The sequence below is a fragment of the Herpailurus yagouaroundi genome, unplaced genomic scaffold (genome assembly GCF_014898765.1).
Source record: "Herpailurus yagouaroundi ecotype Mexico unplaced genomic scaffold, PumYag 191, whole genome shotgun sequence".
In the NCBI taxonomy this organism is placed as follows: Eukaryota; Metazoa; Chordata; class Mammalia; order Carnivora; family Felidae; genus Herpailurus; species Herpailurus yagouaroundi.
In genome coordinates this window covers 12,211,511-12,228,599 of record NW_024412422.1, presented here as the reverse complement: position 1 = coordinate 12,228,599, position 17,089 = coordinate 12,211,511, and the positions used below count along the sequence as shown (strand labels likewise).

The 17,089-nt window shown below is 43.7% G+C and overlaps 1 protein-coding gene and 1 long non-coding RNA gene across 3 annotated transcripts in view; one reads left to right on the top strand and one right to left on the bottom strand.

Annotated features, from left to right (window-relative positions):
• Positions 1 to 8,792, top strand: part of ATP2A2 (ATPase sarcoplasmic/endoplasmic reticulum Ca2+ transporting 2) — a 57,837-nt gene extending 49,045 nt beyond the window's left edge. The window contains exons 15-21 of one of the 2 annotated variants that reach the window (XR_005781171.1): positions 340 to 560; positions 973 to 1,175; positions 2,846 to 2,931; positions 3,197 to 3,330; positions 3,946 to 4,063; positions 4,152 to 5,734; positions 7,978 to 8,792. Coding sequence is in view for 1 of the 2 variants with exons in the window: in XM_040444138.1 (XP_040300072.1) it covers positions 340 to 560; positions 973 to 1,175; positions 2,846 to 2,931; positions 3,197 to 3,330; positions 3,946 to 4,063; positions 4,152 to 4,272; positions 7,978 to 7,991 (897 nt within the window). In the remaining variant the exon portion in view is untranslated. The remainder of the gene's footprint in view (positions 1 to 339; positions 561 to 972; positions 1,176 to 2,845; positions 2,932 to 3,196; positions 3,331 to 3,945; positions 4,064 to 4,151; positions 5,735 to 7,977) is intronic. The other variant, XM_040444138.1, reaches the window with a different exon arrangement.
• On the bottom strand, positions 5,571 to 7,978 carry LOC121010464 (uncharacterized). The gene is made up of 2 exons (XR_005781179.1): positions 6,740 to 7,978; positions 5,571 to 5,980 (listed from the first exon to the last, which is right to left on the bottom strand). It is a non-coding gene; the product is annotated as an uncharacterized LOC121010464 (long non-coding RNA).
• Positions 8,793 to 17,089: the final 8,297 nt, after the last annotated feature.

Genomic DNA, 17,089 nt, shown 5'->3' with positions numbered 1-17,089 from the left:
TACTTGAGATTTGTCTGTGTGATACATGTGCTTCATCTTTACTGCCACGTGGGTGGTTTGTGTTTTGTTTGGTAAAAAAAAATAATACAGAAGAATTTGAAGTCCCCTTTGTGCCACTTCCCTCCGAAGTCTCTTCGGTAAGCTCATTCACCGGTTGTACGTTTCCCAGGTGAAGTGCATTTTGTGACACCAATTTGTAAAACTGAAAATTCTCTAACTGTGCCCAGAAGCCCAAGGCTCCATTCATTGCCCTTGCTTCAGGACAGTGAAGCCTTTGTTGGGGTGCATGTGTGAGGTGATGGCAGGTGTGCAGAAACCAGTTCTCGCTTTCCCTTTCAGACCGGGGATGGCGTGAATGATGCTCCCGCCCTGAAGAAATCGGAGATTGGCATTGCCATGGGCTCTGGCACGGCAGTGGCTAAAACCGCCTCTGAGATGGTCCTGGCCGACGACAACTTCTCCACCATTGTGGCTGCTGTCGAGGAGGGGCGGGCGATTTACAACAATATGAAGCAGTTTATCCGCTACCTCATCTCTTCGAATGTGGGGGAAGTTGTCTGGTGGGTCCCTGCGAAAGAGCACTTGTAGTCTTTTTTTCTAAAATTGGCTTGGGATGACCAGTTTTCCAGATTTGTTCATGTGGCAGCACCTTTGGTCTTTGTGCAGGAGTCGGGAGGGAGGAGTGAGAGGAAGGAAGGTAGAGGTTCATTTGGCTCACGGGAGAGCTGTCTTTGGCTGTCTTGGGCGGTGAAGGATGCCCTAGAACATAGAAATGAGTTTAACTATGGCCTTCTAACATTTTACTTTAACTCAAAATTAGGTATACTGAGTGTTTGATGATGGCCAAAAAAAGTTATTTCAAGCAGTCATTGTTCCTGTCCATTGATTTTGGGAGGAGGAGAGGGTACTAATGCTATTTAAATAGTGGCCAAAAATAATTTGGGGTCTTTCTCTTTCTTTGGGTGGAAACAGTATTTTCCTGACTGCAGCCCTTGGATTTCCTGAGGCTTTAATTCCTGTCCAGCTGCTCTGGGTCAATCTGGTGACAGACGGCCTGCCTGCCACCGCACTGGGGTTTAACCCACCTGATCTGGACATCATGAACAAACCACCCCGGAACCCGAAGGAACCACTGATCAGCGGATGGCTCTTTTTCCGTTACCTAGCTATTGGCTGTGAGTACAGTTTTTTATATTCTTGATTTAAAAAAAAATTTTTTTTAATGTTACTTATTTTTGAAAGAGCATGAGCTGGGGAGGGGCCAAGAGAGAGCGAGACACAGAATCCCAAGCAGGCTCCAGGCTCTCAGCTGCCAGCACAGAGGCCCGACGTGGGGCTTGAACTCACAAGCTGTGAGATCATGACCTGAGCTGAAGTCGGATGCTTAACTGAGAGCCACACAGGCGCCCCTATGTTATTGATGTTTAAACGTAATCTTTATGAGCCAAAGTTTTGTAAATTCATCCCTTAACACACATTTTTTTTCTTCTATCCCCATATTAGGGTAGCAAAAAATGGAGTTCAGTAAACTGTATGTTCAGTTTACAGGAAAGTCAGTCCCTTGTTTTAGCATCCTTATCATCCCTTGGGACTTTGTGAATGAGATTTTCAGATTTAATCTAAGGGCAAAGGGATATAGGGGTGAGTCAGGGTCAGGCCTTATATCCCCAGGCTATGAAACTAAGCCCTGCTTCCCCTGAGTAGAGAAGGGTGATGTGCATTGATCTGCAGAGGTTGGTAAACACACAGGAGCTTCGACCACAGGTCATGTTCCTCTACATACATTGTTTCTGTAGACTTGATGCTCTTGGCCCAGCTGCTGATTCTTGTCCCCCAGCTTTAGAAAAGTGAGGCCTAAAGAGTTTAAATAACTTCCCTGGGGTTCCATAGGAAGGTGTTTTGGTTTTGTTTTAATAAGTTCGCATGATTTAAAATTCAAAAAGGACACTGGCATAGCGTGAGAAGGTTCTCAGCGAGTCAGTTGCCCTCCAGCATTGGGTTTTTCATGTGCCCTCCCAGAAATAAGTCTAGCAAACAGATCTATTTCATGTATTTATTTTCATAAGTGTTGGCGTGCTGTAAACACCTGTGTGCTGAACCCTGTCTCCGTGTACCTTTTCCTGTTTGCTGGGAGTTGCCATATCGGTGTGTGTAGAGCTGCCTTGTCCCCATGCACCAGCTCTCTCATTCCTGCCCATAGCTGCCAGGTTAGGGGATGCACCTGTGTCGTGGTGGTGGGTGCTGCTGCATCGGCACCATCTTCACAGTGTCCAGTCCCTTGTTCTCCACTACCCCGTTGCTTTGTAGTAAACTTGTTGAGTTCAGAACTGATAGGTTGGGAGGGAGGGTGGTCCCAGAATCAGCTCTGGGTTTTTGTCATATTGCCTGTGTTCCGCACTAACTGCTCTGACAGCATTTCCACGTAAAGGTTCTGCAAGGCCTTTGATAGAGCAAATAAGTGTACACCTGGGAGCATCAGTTTCCCTAAAAGTCCTGGGTGCTGTGATCTGAGCCAACACAGCAAGGGCTTACATAGAGTATGTGTGTACCTGCTGCCAGTTAGAGAAGGCATGGCTGTCATCGAGGTCCCTGCCAGTTGCAGTATTTCCTTTTTCTCATAAACTCTGGAGGAAAAGTTGCCTGGTTTTTCTGTACCAGACACCCCTCTCCTTGCAGAGACCCACCGTCAGCTGCTTGGGCTGATGTGAGTGAGCAGTTGCTAGTGGCAGCAAAGCTCTCCAGTGCCATCGACAAACCAGGTCTCATCTCTGCGGGGGATTGGCCTGTGAGGCAGAGCCCGCAGTATAAGCTGTGGGCTGCAAACCCTGCCTGTGTCTGTTACCAGGTTACGTTGGCGCTGCTACTGTGGGTGCTGCCGCGTGGTGGTTTATTGCTGCCGACGGGGGTCCAAGGGTGTCCTTCTACCAACTGGTACGTATCCACCTTTCTTTCCTGTACCTTAGAGGCAAAGCGTAAGATTGCCCTTGAGTTTTTGTGGTTTCGGTGCCTACCAAATCATCTTAATGCGTAAATAATAAACAGTTGCATCTAAGATTATTCTGAAGGACCAGGGCTTCTCTGGTGGATGGACTGAGATCTCCTGTGGGTCTGTGTTCTGAGATTTACTGTGTCACTGGGGCATGGACCTTGGAAATGGACTTGGCTGATCAGGAACTTGAATGGGTGTTTGTTGCAGAGCCACTTCCTACAGTGTAAAGATGACAACCCGGACTTTGAAGGAGTGGATTGTGCAATCTTTGAGTCCCCGTACCCGATGACAATGGCGCTGTCTGTTCTAGTAACCATAGAGATGTGTAACGCCCTCAACAGGTCAGTGAGTCCTCCACAGGCTGGGGCAAGAGCTCCCCCAGCCAGGGCCTAGGGGAACTGTGTGTCTTGCTTGATGGAGGATCTCAGGAAAGCTCCTCCCTCCCAGAAAGAAAAGAGAACAAGCAGCACCGGTTTTAAAAGCTTAAGTCGTCATCACCTCCAGGAAGTAGTGGGAGTGTTTAACCACACGTTCTTTATGAGACAGCAGAGGCCAAAAATAGGGACTTCAGAGCCCCTATATGCCAATGCCCACAGGGAAGGTGCTCTTGCTCTTTAGCAGTGAGATAAATGGTATCATCCAATTAAGCCCATGACAAAAATGGAAATCCCAAAATAGCATTAAGCATCAAGGGCAATTGAGAGCATCTTGGAGTCCACTGAAATCATCTGTGCCGAAGGAAGCCTAGATTTAAAATTGGAAGTTTGTCCTACATTTGAGCATTCTTCTTTAATTGTGCCACAGTAGAAACTTCACTCAAAAGAATTGGGTCAGTGGGCAATGCCAAGTTAGCCACTATCCTATTAAAGCATAGCTCCGAATGGTCTTTGTCACTTGTAACAAAGGTGTTTGCCTTTTGGACAGGCATGTGTCATGTCCCTCTCCTTGTTCTGCAGCTTGTCTGAAAACCAGTCTCTGCTGAGGATGCCCCCTTGGGAGAACATCTGGCTCGTGGGCTCCATCTGCCTGTCCATGTCGCTCCATTTCCTCATCCTCTACGTGGAACCTTTGCCAGTAAGCGGTGGCGGGACCAGGACCGAGCTGGGGCCTAACTGCCTGTCCTGCAAGTTTGGGAACTTGACAAAGCTTCTTTGTATTTCAGCTTATTTTCCAGATCACACCGCTGAACTTGACCCAGTGGCTGATGGTGCTGAAAATCTCCTTGCCTGTGATTCTAATGGATGAGACACTCAAGTTTGTGGCCCGCAACTACCTGGAACCTGGTAAAGAGTGTGTGCAGCCTGCCACCAAATCCTGCTCGTTCTCGGCATGCACCGATGGGATTTCCTGGCCGTTTGTGCTGCTCATAATGCCCCTGGTGATCTGGGTCTATAGCACAGACACTAACTTTAGTGATATGTTCTGGTCTTGACTGACAGTTTTACATAAAGAAGATGTTTAACTTAATCAATTAATTTTTTTATTGTTTAAAGCAACTGTCTATTTCTGCTGAATTTTCACATGAACATACTGGCTGGTGAAGGAGATTTCATACTCTAGATTTTGTTTTGCTTTTTCTGACTCCAGTGGGGCAAGATTTTCCTTTTTTATACACATAATTAAAGTGTCCATTGACATGTACAGAGAACTAACACTATTTTATGCAAATATTTTTTTGTAGATGAAAAAGCATGTACAGTGTTCTGTTTAATACTCATCCTTGTATAAAAAAAATAGTTGAGCCAGCAGACATTGTCAGCAAATTAATTGGCAGCAGATTTTAGGAAATGAATGTGTGTGGTTTTTTTTCTAAAACTAAATAGCATGTATTGTGTCTTCTGCATGATCATCTGGATTTAATCTGAGATCACAGTCTAATTTTTATTCATAAGCCAATTTTTCTGCACTGAGCAGAGTACTGCTACCTCAGTCAGTATTTTTTGGTTTGCCACTCCCCTCACCCCCTGTGGCCCCCATTCACTTCCACCCCCACCCCCCACACTCCCAGCCCCGCTCGGCTGCTTCTCCTGTAGGGTTTTGATGGTTCTGTTTACATCAGTCTTAACAAGAGGTATGCCTGTTCTCGCTTGTGCAGAAAACATTGTTCCAGATACAATCGACTGGGTTCATGTCCCCCCACGTAGTTTTTAAGGTTATTTATTTAAATGTCTAATGTATTTTATTGTAACAGACATTGTTTTGCCAACATTGCCTATTTCAGTGGCACTTCACAATCTAGTTTAAAAGGAAAATAAAACATTTTAAATGGACAGAAAAATAACTGTCTTGTTTTTAACTTTTAAGTGGCTTAGCTTGAACTATCTAACAGCCGTGTCCAATTTTCTCTTAAGTTCTTAGCTCGGAACTTTAGCTTTTCTGTGCTCTAGGGGAAGAAAGATCCTGTTCTGCTGCATTGGTAGTTGTAGGAGTTCATGTATATGTACCAGTTGTCATCTGTGATACTTTTTATGCAAGTTTCTGCTGGCCTGTTGTAGCCTGGTGTAGAGAACATAAGGGCGCGTGCGTGCGTGTGTGTGTGTGTTTTTGTAAAATCTGTAAATAGCACATGACCAAATGAACATATTGTATAGAACTATTTTTATTTGAATGTGGCACTAACCAACACCATGTTACTATGATAAATGTTTGCGCATGTTCGAGATCAGTCTTACCAACAGTGTGTAAGCCATTAACTGTCCTAACTATGGTGTTTTCCTCCAATGCCTTCCAACATCATCAACTAACGTGAGTATTCCCTGGAATCCAGATGCTTTAGCCTAAAGGTGACTGCCACCGAGTGAGCTAGCTGTGTGACATGAAAAAGCCCCTTGTGTCATGCACTGCTGTGCTCTGTGACAGTCTCTGAGTGCAGCAAGTGTATGATGCGTGGTACCTGTGCACACGGGGGCTGGGTTAGCTGACGCGAGGTGTGACATCTGTAGGCTCCATGCGCTGCCTTGGTCAGTGGCACAGCCAGATGTCAGGGAGAGCCTGGGGAGAGAGAAGCTCGTTTTGCTTTGGTCCAACTTACAGGCTGAGAGAATGCTGCCTTTGCTGATGCCAAGATGAGGACTCTCAAAAACTTGTGGTTCTTTGGTCTTTACTAGCTGCAAGGATTCATCCAAGAACCTTGCTACCTGGTTCATTAAAAAGCAAAAATCTAGTGAAAGCAAATAGTTGAACCAGTCAGTTCGTGTATCCAATAGGTTGGTCTCAAGTAGGCCACCTCTTTTCACCTTCTGGGTCCTATCCTTTGCAGCTGGGACTTGTCTTCTCTCTCTCCAGGGTACGTTAAAGCAGAGTTATTTAGGGCATGGCTCTGCTAGCAGCCAGCCTTGTCCGTGAGCCAGGGCGAAGGAGGCCTAAGCAGGAGCTCCCTCCCCATGAGGCCCTGAGTGTTCCTGTGAAGGCTCTGGAGGCCCAGATTTGGGACCAGCCAAAAGATGTGATGTAAAGGCTTCCAGTTTGGGGGAGAGTTGGTGGGAATCATCAAGCGGGGCAGGGTACTGCCAACTTGCAAGGTCCGAGTGTAAGGGGACAGAAGTCCCATCCTAACTGCATGAGGTCTCTGAGAAAGGGAGGTTGGTCGGTTTGGCAGAGCGTGTAACAGGGGAAGAGGATGGGTTTTGCCAGTTTCGGCATCATGAGGCCTAAAAAGGACCAAATGCAAGGAGTGTGCCTTGGCTGCAAACCAGAACAGGATGTCTGAGCTTGTTGGGTGGTGTGCTATTCAATGGAAACCAAACTTACCCAATAGTCCGCTTTTCCTGACTTGGTTCCTCAAAGTAGTAACCTTTACAAAAGAAGTTAAATATTGTTTGCTGCTGTCGGAGAAATGCACAGCTCCAGATCAGCCTGGGCAGGCTGTTGCCTTGTGGTTTCTCAGCTTCAGGCCCATCCAGCCTGGAGGCAGTTTCAGCACCCGCTTCCCTCAGCCCAGGCAGCTAGGAGCATCCCCTTGTGCCCTCTGCTTCAGGCTTTGCCACATCAGCGCCTCCTCAGCAGTTGTACTGTTGTGGACGCATCCAGGGCCTCGGGCCTCCCACAGTGAGGGGCAGGTGCCCAGACCAGACCCATCCTCACCCAGCACCTGCAGGAAATTCCCAGGCGGCCTCTGCTTTTGCCGCCATCAGTACCGGTGTCCTTTTCAGACCTACCAGAACTTGTTCGTGTTCTCACCGATGGGCAGGTAGGCCTTGCACGGCTTCTTGGTTAGGCCTTTGCCTAAAAGATGGCGACATCACACATCCTCAAGGCGCTCATCTGCACAGTGCAGGTGATACTTTCTATAGAGAGCTGCGTGAGCTCACAGACAAGCAGGGCGAGTGCCAGCCTCCCCGCAAGCAGCTGCTATCACATCACCCTCAGGGGCCTCAGCTCCCTGAATGTCCTTTAGGCGGCAGACCTTCTGGAATATGAGACCACAGGCATTAGCTCGGGGTCTGTAAAGCGGCTCCCCACTGCCTAGAGCCAGAGGGGTCTGCAGCGCCCATGGGCTAAGTCGGCCAAATCAGCTGTTGCCTTTTTAACATAACCACCAATTTTGTCAAAGCCACCACCGCTCAGCCAGCCACAGGAATGGGGTGGGGAGGAAGAGGCTTCGCACTCAGCCGCACTGCTCGCCTGTGTGTCACCCTCCTTACCGTCCACAGTGCTAACCGAGAACTCTTTCCCCTCTTGCCCATTGCCCTTCCGTGTCTGAAGCAAGAATGTGTCTGCCTGGTGGGGTTCTTCCATGAGCCAGGGTGGCCTTTGCTCTGTAGCCAGGTGACATGAAGGGTTTGTACCAAGCCAGTGCTTCTGGCTGCTGCCTGATGTAGGCAGCACCTCAGGGACAGTTAATCAGAAATGCTGGTCTTGAAATCTTAAAAAAAATCAAACTGAACATTCCTTTTCACCATTCCTTGTCACTATTAATCTTAAATGGTTATTCTAACATTTCCTCCCCATATTTCATAAAGCTGATTTCCTCTCTCTTTCCTTTTCAGCAATACTGGAGTAACCGCTTCCTAAACCATTTTGCAGAAATATAAGGGTGTTCGGTTGCGTGCATGTGCGTTTTTAGCAACACATCTACCAGCCCTCTGCATGATTGATGTTGGGGGAAAAAGAAAAGTAGAAAAAAGCCCCCAACTCATTGTGTGTTATGTGGAGGAAACGTGTATTACCAACGGGTTTAGCTTTTAAATCAAAATAATAATTACAAATGTACAATTTAGCTTAATGAATCAGAAAGCCTCTCCAGCGAACTTTGGTTTCTTTGCTGCAAGAAGACTGAGGTTTTGAAACCTTATCTAAGAACTTAGAAGCCATCAGCCAAGTCTCCATATTTCTCTGTGCAGAATGTCATAGCTTATATAAATGTACAATATTCAATTGTAATGCATGCCTTCAGTTGTAAGTAGCTAGATTTCTCTATGGTGTCATTTAAACTTGCTACTTTTTACTTGGCTCTGTACAGTTTGCTTATTTATAAATTTATTGAAAACACTGCAGGTGTTGAAAGGTTAAAACATAGGCCTCCAGTTCATAACTTGTTATTTTTTTTGAGTGTGCAAACGGCTATTTTGCACTGTATTAAATGTAACTTATTTAATGAAATCAGAAGCAGTAGACAGATGTTGGTGCAATACGGATATTGTGATGCATTTATCTTAATAAAATGCTAATCGTCAATTTATCACAACGCATGTTTGACTTTAGACTGTAAATAGAGATCAGTTGTTTATTTCTGTGCTGGTATAGCAACAAGCATTGCACAGACATGGTTTCAGGTAAATAAATCTATTCTACGATAAGTTCACAGTGTGGTGCTGAGTGTTCTCATGCAGGAGGGGTGGGTGATATGCACTGAGGGCCTCCAGTCGTGCACCCTGAAGAGTTTTGGCTTCCACTGGGGGAAGGTCTTAGACTTGACTTTCTGGGTAGGAGAGCCAAGTGGTAGGAGGTCTGCTTGTATGACACGAGATCTGCAAAATGGTCTCCCTTCAAGTATGGGGAAAGCCGAATGTGAATGTCTTATTGTTGGGGTTTTCAAAGATAGTTGTCAGCAGCTTGGAGGATGTACCAATGGAGAGATGCTTCAAATACTGTTCAGATGGCAAATGTAAAATCCTACACTTCTGTGAACAGATCAACAGACGCTAGCGTTCACCCATTTGATGGTTACTTAGTGCTCCTCTACCAGGCACAGGGTTGGGGTGGGGTGTTTCTCTAATTTCCTAATTTCCCTAAGATGAGTTGTTGTTTTTTAAAGTGTTTTTTTTGATAGAGAGCAAGCCGGGGAAGGGCAGAGAAAGGGAGAGAGAGAATGCCAAGCAGCCTCCGCACCAATGCCGCCGAGCCTGATACAGTGCCCGAACCACAAACCACGGATCATGACGAGCCAAAACCAAGAGTCAGATGCTTAACCACCCAGGTGCCCCCCCCCCCCCGAGGATTCTTATGTTGTGAAAAACAAAACAAAAACAGGCAAGGATAGATACTATAAACCTGGAAACATTTGATAAAATTTTTCATTTTTTACTTAACAGTATCCATAATTGCTGGAAAATAAACCACAAGCACTGACACGACCAGAATTATACTCACCATCTGCTATTGCTAACTAAGCACTGTCTGGACGGTCACTGTAATCCGGCAAGAGAAGGGACAATGCCTAGGAGTGAACAGAAAGCCCCGAGAGTCTTACTAGATCAATGGTAGTATCTTGTTCATAGGAAAGTTTAATAACTCAGGGGGAATGAACATCTTGAGATAGATGATACATAATTCATGGGTTAGTGATAAATACTAGCACACATTTTAGTCAAACAGACTGATTCTAACAAACATGAAGGAAGAAAAAGAATAGCAAGGATGTGCACCAAACCCCTCAAACCTTAAAGCTCCAGCCTTTGCTCAATTTGGAAAGGTGGCATTTCAGCTTAGTAGGTTAAGGTTGGGTTATTCACTATGTCACTGGTCATCTTGAAAAACACACAGCTGTATCCCTTGTACTCAGTTGCAAATGGATCAAAAGATCTGAAAAATGAAACTATGCCCCCAAAAGAAAAATAGCTAAATGACATAAGAAGAAAACCTATGAATGGCTTATAAATATGAGAAGATGTTCAGCCCCAATGGCGAAATCACAAGGAGCTAGCATTTCATGCCTGGCAGCTGACAAGGCGGCCGTCTTTACCCTGCAGAACAAATACCCCACAGTGAACTTAGGGATGTCCTCACCATCCAGCCCAGCAGGCCCACTCCCATGCCTACCTCAGAGAATCCCTCCCGTGTGCTGCAAGAGCCACACCAGCATGTTTGTAAAAGCACTGGAGACAACCTCAGTGACCAACAGGAAAACCAAGAAGTGCCTCTGAGACATGTTCACATCACTCAGCAGCAATGAAAATGAGTAAACTGGAACAGCAGATAGCGACAGAAATCTCCCTGCACAGTGGAAACCAAGTGTAGTGTATACAAAGTTCAAAATACGCACTTAGGTGCTACGTATGTGGGTGTACGGTATGCCTGTTTGCATGTCTGGGGTTTTTGAAGAAAACCACACGAAGTACTCGGAGAGAACATGGACGATGAGAAGGCTTTCCATGCATGACAATCCCAGGAGAAAAGGGAGAAACGGACCATGTATAAAGGTAAACATGTGGACCAAGATACACCTCTCTCGAGTTAGGAAAACAGATTTGCTGTGCCTACGACAAAGAGCAAATTCCCTTCACATGACTGGCAAAATTCAAAGGTTGACAGCTACTGGTCTCTCCCTTGCAGCTGGTATCAGGAAACCGTATTTGTGCATATGATGAGCATGTAAACTGGCTCAGTCTTTGGAGGAGGGCAACTTGACGAATGAGATTTTTAAACATCCATACCCTTGGATCAAGTACTCGCTTCAGTGAAATCCTGCCACGTGTTCACAGAAACAATGTAATCCTGCTGCAGGATTGTGTAGCAAGAAATTGGAAATAGCCTGGATGGCCATCAATAGGCAAAATGTTCAATAAGAACATTAGTACCATGGAATATTATGCAGCCTTCAAAAAACACAAGGTAGATCTGTGTGAATGAGCAAGGAAAGATGTCCAACAGATGTCTGCCAGTGAAACATGAAAGTACAGAACAGCTTGTATAATACTCTGTCATTCATTTTTTTAAAAAACAGGAGGAAGTTAACAGGTTCCAGTCATAATGGTTACTGAGAATAACTGATAGTGATACAGATGGCGGATGGTGGGAACCAGTTTTCTCATGTTGGTTACAGATAAGCCAGGGGAAAGGGCTAGAATGATTCATGTGGTAATGAATTACGCTTGGAGACACCAGTATAAGATCCTGTTTCACTTGATATTGATATAGATGATCCTATATAGAAATACTTCCAGTTATGTGTATATAAGCACATGTACCTCACACCATCAACTGAGAGGGCCGGGAAGCAAGGACACTGCAGCAGCAATGAGCATACTTAGCTTCAGTTTTCTGATGTCATTTCTCCAATGAAAGGAATCAGGAATCAAATCTGCTTAGAAAAAAGATGGGAGTCTAGGGCCAGGGCAGAAAATGTACAACACACACCTGGAGAACACTGTAGTGTCAGGAAGTGCAGATGGGCTTAAAAAACAACACGTCAATGATCAAAGACGAGGTTGTGTCAAAGGGACAGAGGAACTAACTGAAAACGTTCTGCATGGCCAAAGCTAAAACAATTTCAGCAACAAAATAAAGTAGGACTAGATTATCATCCCAAGTATAAAATAAATATCCATCAGTCTCTAGAGACATAAGCAGGAGACACTAGAAATCTCCCATGCAGAAGAAATCCAAGTAGCTTCTGCAGAGAACTCTGCCCTTAGGGAGGCGAACCATAACTCCAGTTCCTTAAGTGTGAGCTATGCACAGTGACCGCGTTCCCTGGAGTACATATAAGTGTGGACGAGGGAGAAGTTAACCCACAGTGGAGAAACCTAACAGACACTACCTCAGCCAAGTGATGTCATTCGAGAGCATGTGCCCTGGATGTGAAGTGAGGAGAATGGCATTTTACCTGTGGTCTTCCCCCCACCCCACCCCCCAAAAAAACACATAACCTCAGTCTAATCAAAGAGAAAACACCTGACAAATCCCAAAGACAGACTGCAAAATACCTGACCTGTACTCCTTAAAATTGCTGAGATCATCAAAAACAAGGAAAATCTGAGAAACTATCATAGCCAAGAGGAGCCTAAGGACACAGGACAACTGAATAATACAGGATCCTGGATGAGATCCTGGAACAGAAAGAGGCAAAAACTAAAATCTGAATGAACTATGGATCTCAGTTAATAGTAACGTATAAATACTGGTTCATAATATGTAAGTACTGTGACAAATATCATGTAAAATGTTAGTAACAGGGGAAACTGGGTCTGGGTCATATAAGAACCCTCCGTACCATGTGCTCAATTTTTCCATATGTCTATAAATATTCTAAAATAAATAGTTTATTTTAAAAAGCTGAGATAAATATTTTTTTACTCTTTATAGGAGCATCAAAGAACTGCAAGAGAGTACAGAACTTCCGGGCCAAAATCTAAGCAGCAGCCAGGATAATCAGAATATCCAAGGTCTCTTTTCCCCTTGTGGCATCTACCTCTCCAAATAAGCTAAGCTGTGAAAACGAGCAGGGGTTTTGAGAGCTCGCAGAGTAGAAAAGGCAAAGTCAAAATCCAGGGCCCAGCAAAAGTGAGAAGTCTCATAGGACATTAAGCTGTGGCCCCAAAGGGCTAACACCTTAGGATAAAGGCAAACCAGATAATAAACCCGTCTTCCTTCCCCAAAACAAAGGGCTGCAGGCCCTGCAGTGGTTCCAAGCAGAACCAGAAAAATACCCACCCCTAGAAGGGGGTGTAAACACTGGCTATGGAGGATCTGCAGCCTCAAGGCATGAATTTAAAGTCACAGGCAGTATCTCTGAGCCCCAGGCAGAAATAAGTGTAAATCCTCCCTAGAGGAATATGCACCTTGGTTTTAAGTCTTGGAAGATCTACGCAACTATTTTACCAAGTGGCTTATAGTAAAAGCTCACCAAATACACAACAAGGTACCATGAGGGAGAAGCAGCAGGGAGAAACACACACTAGAGACCGACCCAGACTTCACATATTAGAAATATTAGAGATCAAAAAACACCCCCTGGTTTATTTTGTTTCAAAAGAATAAACCTACTCGAAAATCTGCAGGAGACAGTAAATTCTAAAGAAATGAACATATAGCAGATATGAAAATCAAATGGAATCCTAGAAATGAGAAGTACAATCACAGAAATTAAAAACTGCATGGATGGGTGTGGCATCAGAGTAGACACAGCAAAATAACAAATGAAGAGGAAGACAGATAAGAAGTTAACCAGGGGCACCTGGGTGTCTCAGTCTGCTAAACAACCAACTCTCGATTTCAGCCCAGGTCATCATCTCATGGTTTGTGAGTTTGAGCCTCAAATCAGGCTCTGCGTGACTGCATGCAGCCCACTTGGGATTCTCTCTCTCCCTCCCTCTCTCTCTGCCCCTCCCTAACTCACGCACACATGCAAGCCCTCTCTCTCTCTCTCTCTCTCTCTCTCTCTCTCTCTCTCTCCTCAAAATAAATGAATAAACTTAAAAAAGAAATTTTAATTAAAAAAATGATTAACCAGAATGCAGCAGAGAAAAAGAAAAAAAGATAGAAAATATAGAAGAAAGATTAAAATACCTGGAAGATAGACTGAAAAGCTGACAAAGTCAAACATACATTTCATCATAGTTTCAAATGACAAAAGTATGAGAAGGGTATTATTTGAAGAGATAATGACTGAGAATTTTCTAGAGCCGATAAAAGACAGCAGTCTACAGATGCAAGAATGCCAACAAATCCCAAACAGGATAAATAAAAAGAAATCCTGCCCCAGACATGGTATATTGAACTGCACAAAATCTAAGACAAAGAGAAAATCTTAAAAGCAGCAGAGTAAAAAAAGAGACATTACCTTTACCTTCACAGGAGGGAGTGACACCGCTGACTTCACAGTATCAGTAGAGGCCAGGAAACTGTGGAAGGACAGCTTCACAGGATGAAAGAAATTACTGGCAACCCCTAGATTCTAAACCTGGAAAAAAAAACATACACTATTTAAAGAATCAAGGTAAAATAAAGAGCTTTTCAGACAAACAAGAACTGTGCTTCACCCACAGACTCTCACACTAAGGGAATTTCTAGATGGGGGCAGAGGTAATTGCTCTAAGTGACCTGCGGCCTCTGTGACGCAGGACCCACGGAGAAGATACTGGCCAGCTTCAGATGCAGATACACCCGTAAGTATGTTGCTATTCCTCGGGTGAGCAGAAGACAGAGAGAGGCAACACTAACAAATCAACAGAAGGAGAAAATGAAAGAACAAATAGGACAATAGGAGCTGACAGGAAATCCCAAATATAATTCATAACTCTCTACGAATATCCTAGATGTGTTATTTCTGTCACAGCTATTGCTGAAAGAGGGATTTCAGCCTGACCCAGATGTTCCTGTTTTGAAAAACAATCTGTGCCTCTAACGTGATTCCCTGAAGCACCGAAGAGACACAAACCCATCCAGAACTCTGCTAGGAACGTTGGGGAAGCTAAATTGGTCGCTTTTCCACCAAAATTAGCAGAAATTATAAAACACATTTTGTAATTTCAGAAACTACTCAAAATTACTTCATTTAGGACTAAAAATATACAAAATTTAACGTTTATTACCTCTTTGGTATTTATAAATCATGACCTGTTAAGAAAGTTTTTTTCCATTGAAAATTGTTTACTTTTTAAATAAACTCTGCTGATGAACTAGCCAACTACAAAAGGGGGGGGTGATATACACACAAGCTTTGGCAACTTAAGATTATTTCTAGAAAAATACACAAAAAACTATTGACTGTGGTCACTTCTACAAGAGGAAACTGGGAGAAGAAAGGCAGGCTGGGTTAATTTTACCATATGCTTTCTTGAGAATTGTGAATCTAACTTAAAAAATATATTAGAACATCTGATACTAACAATGTTATGGAAAGACAAAGCTAAAAATAGCCAAAACACAACTAAAAATAACGTCAGCGGTTCTTGTTCTTCCAAATACCAATCTCTATAAAGTTATAGTAATTAAGATAGTGCAGTGTAGGTGTGGGGATACAAAAATGACTAATGGTACAGAAGGGAGGGCACAGAGACAGGTGTGCTCCTCCAGGAACACCTGATTTGTAAAACAGCTGGCATCATAGGTTGGTGAGAAAAAGTAATTTTGCAGTAATGGATGGTTATGCATGTTTAAACATAAATGAAAAAAATCAATAAAAATGGATCCCTACCTTACACCATACAAATGGGAGAATAGATTTTTGACCCTGAGATAAGGATTTCTTAAGAATTAGAAAACACAACTATAAAGAAAAAGATTGATATTTAACTACATTAAAATTAAGGCCCTCTGTTAATCTGGGACACCTGGGTGGCTCAGTTGGTTGAGCGTCTGGCTCTTGGTTTTGGCTCAGGTCATGATCTCATGGTTTGTGGGTTCAAGCCCTGAGTCAGGCTTTGCACTGACAGCATGGGGCCTGCTTGAGATTCTCTCTCCCTCTCTCTCTGCACCCCCCCACCTCATTCTCTCTCTCTCAAAATGACGAAATTTATTAAAAAAAAAAAAAAAAGATCCTCTGTTAATCCAAAGATACTATAAAAAGAAGGAAAAGGAAAGCCATAAACTGGAAGAAGGTATTTGCCACTCCTGAGTTATAACTAGAATATATAAAGAACCTCTGTTGAGTAAAAAGAAAACTCAATAGAAAAGTGGGGGGGTGGGTGGAATTTCATGGAAGAGGAAACACAAGTAGTTTGTAAATATATGAAATGGTCAAATTTGTCATAAAACAGAAGACTGTAAATTAAAATCACTTGTATCATCTCACACCTACTCTATTGGAAAAAAATTGAGGATTGGTAATACCAACTTCTGGTGAGAAAGTGGGACAAAGGACTGTGGTTATACCTGTAAATTTATTTCTTGGGATAACAGTGAGACAGTAACTGGTAAAACTGAACATGCACATACTCTGTATCCACCAATTCCACCTCTGGCTTTAGGCCTACAGAAATGTGCTCTTCTGTGCACTAAAAGACACATCCAAGAGTAAAATAGCAGCACTGTTTGAAACAAAAAATTAGGAACTGAAATGTCCATCAATGGAAGAATAAGATGGGAGTGTTACAACCATACATTACATATTAGAACATATTATTTATATTGTCTTATGTAGAGGGGCGCCTGGGTGGCGCAGTCGGTTAAGCGTCCGACTTCAGCCAGGTCACGATCTCGCGGTCCGTGAGTTCGAGCCCCGTGTCGGGCTCTGGGCAGATGGCTCAGAGCCTGGAGCCTAGTTCCGATTCTGTGTCTCCCTCTCTCTCTGCCCCTCCCCCGTTCATGCTCTGTCTCTCTCTGTCCCAAAAATAAATAAACGTTGAAAAAAAAAATTTATATTGTCTTATGTAGCAATGAAATTATGTATCACACAGCAACAAAAACTGAATGAGATATCCTACAAAATGCCTGACAATCCTCAAAATCGTCAAGGTCATCCAAAACAAGGAAAGTCTCAGAAACTCTCACAGCCCGAGAGCCTATGGACACATGGCAACTAAATGAAACATGCTATCCTGGATGGGATCCTGGAACAGAAAAAGGGCATCAGGTAAAAATTAAGAAAATTTGAATAAATTATGGACTTTTATTAACAATAATGTACCAATCCTGGTTCATTAATTATAACCAATGTACCATACCAACATAAAGAGACAATGCACAAGGCATATGGAAACTCTATGTACTAACCAGTCAATTTTTCTGTAAATCTAAAACTTTTCTAAAAACAATGTCTATTAATTATACATTAATGAGTTATAGCAGCATTAACATGAATCAATTTTTAAAATAATGTCAAGCAGGGCGCTGGGTGGCTCAGTTGGTTGAGCGTCCTACTCTTGGTTTCAGCTCAGGTCATGAGCTCACATCAGGCTCCAGGTCAGGCTCTGAGCTGACAGCTCAGTGCCCACTTGG